The 3,998-nt window shown below is 34.7% G+C and overlaps 1 protein-coding gene across 1 annotated transcript; it reads left to right on the top strand.

Annotated features, from left to right (window-relative positions):
* Positions 1-17: 17 nt before the first annotated feature.
* LOC105569492 (phospholipase A1-like) lies at positions 18-2,146 on the top strand (the record flags this gene model as incomplete). Its single annotated transcript, XM_012026006.1, has 7 exons — positions 18-130; positions 195-339; positions 486-649; positions 957-1,267; positions 1,368-1,485; positions 1,642-1,665; positions 1,775-2,146. Coding segments are annotated over 7 exons (1,029 nt in total), but the record flags the coding sequence as incomplete, so codon positions are not given.
* Between the last annotated feature and the right edge of the window lie 1,852 nt (positions 2,147-3,998).

Below are 3,998 nucleotides of genomic sequence, written 5' to 3' on the forward strand. Positions count from 1 at the left end.
CTTCTTTTTAATCATTCGTTTCGGACCATATAATTGCGATACTTGTTACAGATTTAATTAATTGTGAAAACAAAGTATCAGATTCCTGTATCTTCGGTGTTGAAAACGTGTTGCTATATTTATTCACGAGGTAATATTCGCACATATCCACTGCCAATTTATTTCTTATCCTATTAACGTTGCATTTTTTACAGCAATATTACAAACGGTCAAGTTGTCAAAGCAAACGAAATTTGCAGTTATATTGATTTATCAAAACCAGTCATCTTTTTGACCCATGGATTTATTTCAAATGCAAAAGCGTATAACTTTTCCGTACTTGCTTCACGATTAGTAGAGGTAAATATTTCCTATACACAAGAATAAAATTAGAAAACAGCACTTCTCTCTGTAATTCCAAAATCTAATCACAACATCTACAAGTAATATAAAAATTTTTATGTACAATGAGAGAATTTAACAGCAAAAATTCTTTTCTTTTGTAGAATGGTTATACAGTAGTTTCGCTGGATTGGGCTGATGGATCGTGTTATGATGATTTCTGTCTATCCGATATAAATATATTTTTCTTAAATCTAGGTAAACTAAATTTGTTGGAGTATCCGTTTGCAACAAAAAACACACGCGAAGTTGGTAACTACTTGGCTAGGTATTGCTATTATACTTTTATACTGTGATGTCACGATTAAGTAAATAAACAAATTTTTAATGTCTGTTAAATAAAAATTTTAGTGCAAATAATTGTAACTGTGATATAAATTATTCTTCAGATAACACTGTACTAATAATAATTATAATCAATATAAAATGCACAATAAATATGATGCTAATTAAAGTTTAACTTTATACGTTATATTATATTAAAAAAACAATCAACCGAATAGCGTTAGAATAAACTGTAAGACGTAGTTTCTTTGATTTATTTATATATATTCGTACACACATTTCTCTTCTAGTTCCATCAAATCAGTAATCAAATGCGGTGTTAAGTTGGAAAACATTACACTCATGGGCCACAGTCTTGGCGCGCATATAAGCGCCTTCGCCGCGAAGAATATAACTAAAACTACGGATTACGGCAAACCTCCGCTTCTAATCGGTACCGACCCAGCAGCCCCCTTATTCGAGGGCCTACCTTGCAAATACAGATTTTGCGATGGAGATGCCAAACGTGTACTCGCTTTCCACACGTCGATTCTCGGGATACAACAGACTATAGCTGACTGCGATTTTTGGTTCAATAATGGATTCGATCAACCAGCGTGCAGTAATTATTATACATATTTAATTAAAGCATTTAAGGAAATCGTCGCCAGAGCAACAGCCATCAGAAAGAAGTCACGAATAAAGAAAATGTTTTATTTCAGACGTGTGGTCGATACCAGGCACGGGTGCTGCAAACACAAATTGCTCGCACAATATAGCCATTGATTATTTGGCTAATACATTGTTAAAAAATTGTACGTATGCAGCTGTTCCTATAGGGTAAGTTTATCTTTTTGACATATTTAAACTAATATAAATCTACTTAGTGAATTGTTCTGAACCAAAAATCTCATCGAATCGAATTAAACACATTCATAAGATGGAAACTACATTATTATAATTATAAGTACAGTATATACGTTTATCTTTTTACAGAAAGGACATAAATCCGCTTCCCAAGTATGTATAAATGACAAAATTTTTCGTTTAGTATTATTTATTTATTGCTTATATCATCAATGGTTTATTTTGTGATTTGTGTCACTTATCATGATTGGTACTTTTACAGTCTTAAACTCGAGTGTTCTCCCAAGGGAACCGAATGCATTGCTGTGGATGACAAAGTATTCGACCCTAAGTCTACCACAATGGGAAACTATTGTGTAAATGTTTCCTCGGAATATCCCTATTGTACAAATAGTAATTGTACGCGTCAAGAATAAGCAATTGCCAACCAATTTAACATTAGAATTTCTAATTACATTTAGGTGATGGGTACGTCTATATTTACATCTTCTGTTGTTGAAATCTTTAGCACAGTTTTATTGCTGTACAATTGGCACAATGAGATCTCTACACGTCTTTATTTAGCACGCTACTTTGTTGTTGAAGTCTATGCACTGTTACTGATGAAAAAAATAAAGCACTGCAATCTATAAGACTTGAGAGTAATAATTGATAAATGTGCACATACAAAATGACGCACATCAATATGGATAATCAAGTTAGAATGAATAAAAATTTTTTTCTCCTCTTGGGTCTACGACGAATTTGATAAGACTGAGTCACGCGCGTAGAGGAAAAAGGTAAAATGACGATAAGCTTGTATACAACATTGTTTTATTGATAATGTGGCTAGTTTATTTAAAATATCAAAAGGAACCGTCCAACAACTCAGCATCGTTTATTTTCTAAACTGATGATATTATCCCAGTCAAGAGTGTGATTAAACTCAATGATGTGTTATTACCTAGCTAAAATGTTTAGAGTCTAGACGACTCCAATTTGATGTTCCTTTTATGCTCCTTTAATCTTGTATGTAGTCTGCGTTTTATTTGTCCCATGACACATCATCATTTTTACAGGGAATCTTATGGATTACATTAGTATTCTGTAATTTTGTTGTTCTGTCTTTCTGAGGAGCTATGAATCTCAATAACGTGTTTAAGCATCGGTATTCAAATCAATTAAGAATGTTAATTTGTCGATTAACAATTTATTGGTTTTGAAACTTTAAATAAGGTAGAAACAAAAACTTTCTACCTGGGCTTGTATTTTTATCCAAATTACCACTAGTTTTAGACATTAATCTGTTTTTTAGTATCTTTATTCTCGGATTACCTAATTATGTTAAAAACAAGTGCAAGATATCCATTTCCGAATAGGATGTTTATGCAAACAATGTTGTTCAGGTGGAAGGAAGAGTGCGAAGCGATATCGCTCTTTCTATGAGTCCATAAATAGTACCTATTTTGTGGCACATTAGATGGTTCGAAAAGTATGACAGATATCTACTGGAAAACGTTTTTTTTTTAATTACACTAATTCGCGCGTTCTGAGAAAGACTAGAGCTGCTGAAGTTGAAATGATAATTATACATGTAATTCGTATAGTTATAATATCATATGTATTACTGTGTGACAACAAAGCAATTACGATATGTCTCCTACATTCTTTTTTGTTCATTTCTTTTTCAATTGCAAACAACAGTAACTGAAGGTTGATTTATTAGTGTTCGGAGAACTACGAATTCTGCATTCTACTGCATAGTTTTTTTTATGTATGTTATAAACAAATTCTCGAAAAAGATTTACTGTTTCATTTCTCGGTGACGCGTTTATCTACAATATGGCCGACCACGATTGTATTGTATATCATTTATACGATACACATATATACGATTGTATATCATATCCTGTTTTACGCCCTTTTCGGCGTTTTGGCGTAAAACGATCTCAACACGGCAAGTGTACGTTTTTTCACTTCTAGAAGCCAACATTAGAATTTTCATAAGGTGTATCGTCGAAACCTCTCCAACATGGAGAGATCTCGTGGTTTCGTATGTTCTCGTGGGTCGGGAAAGAAATGAATCGAATGCGTGGTTTTGAGCCAATGGAAAATTTCCTTTATTGGCTCGTGGGGAAAAGCCTTACGGCATAAAAACCCCAATGATCTCGAATCGAGTATGAATGTTGTAACAGGTGAAATTCGTGTATAATCAATTGCGACAGGGCCCCGCGATTGTGCAGAGATTCTCGCGCCAAATATGACCACGCGATGAATCTCGTGCCGAGTCCAGGTTCGGTCACGCCAGGATCACGAGACACAATGGGGTCTCGCGCCTAATTTGACTACGAGATGATTCTCGTACCGAGTCCAGGCTCGGTTATGCCAGGATCACGAGACACAGTGGGGTCTCGCGCCTAATATGATTACGAGATGATTCTCGTACCGAGTCCAGGCTCGGTTATGAAGGGTCACGAGACACAGTAGTGTCTCGCGCCAAATATGAC

Source organism: Vollenhovia emeryi, unplaced genomic scaffold, assembly GCF_000949405.1.
Source record: "Vollenhovia emeryi isolate VEMERY1.0 unplaced genomic scaffold, V.emery_V1.0 DF942252.1, whole genome shotgun sequence".
Classification (NCBI taxonomy): Eukaryota; Metazoa; Arthropoda; class Insecta; order Hymenoptera; family Formicidae; genus Vollenhovia; species Vollenhovia emeryi.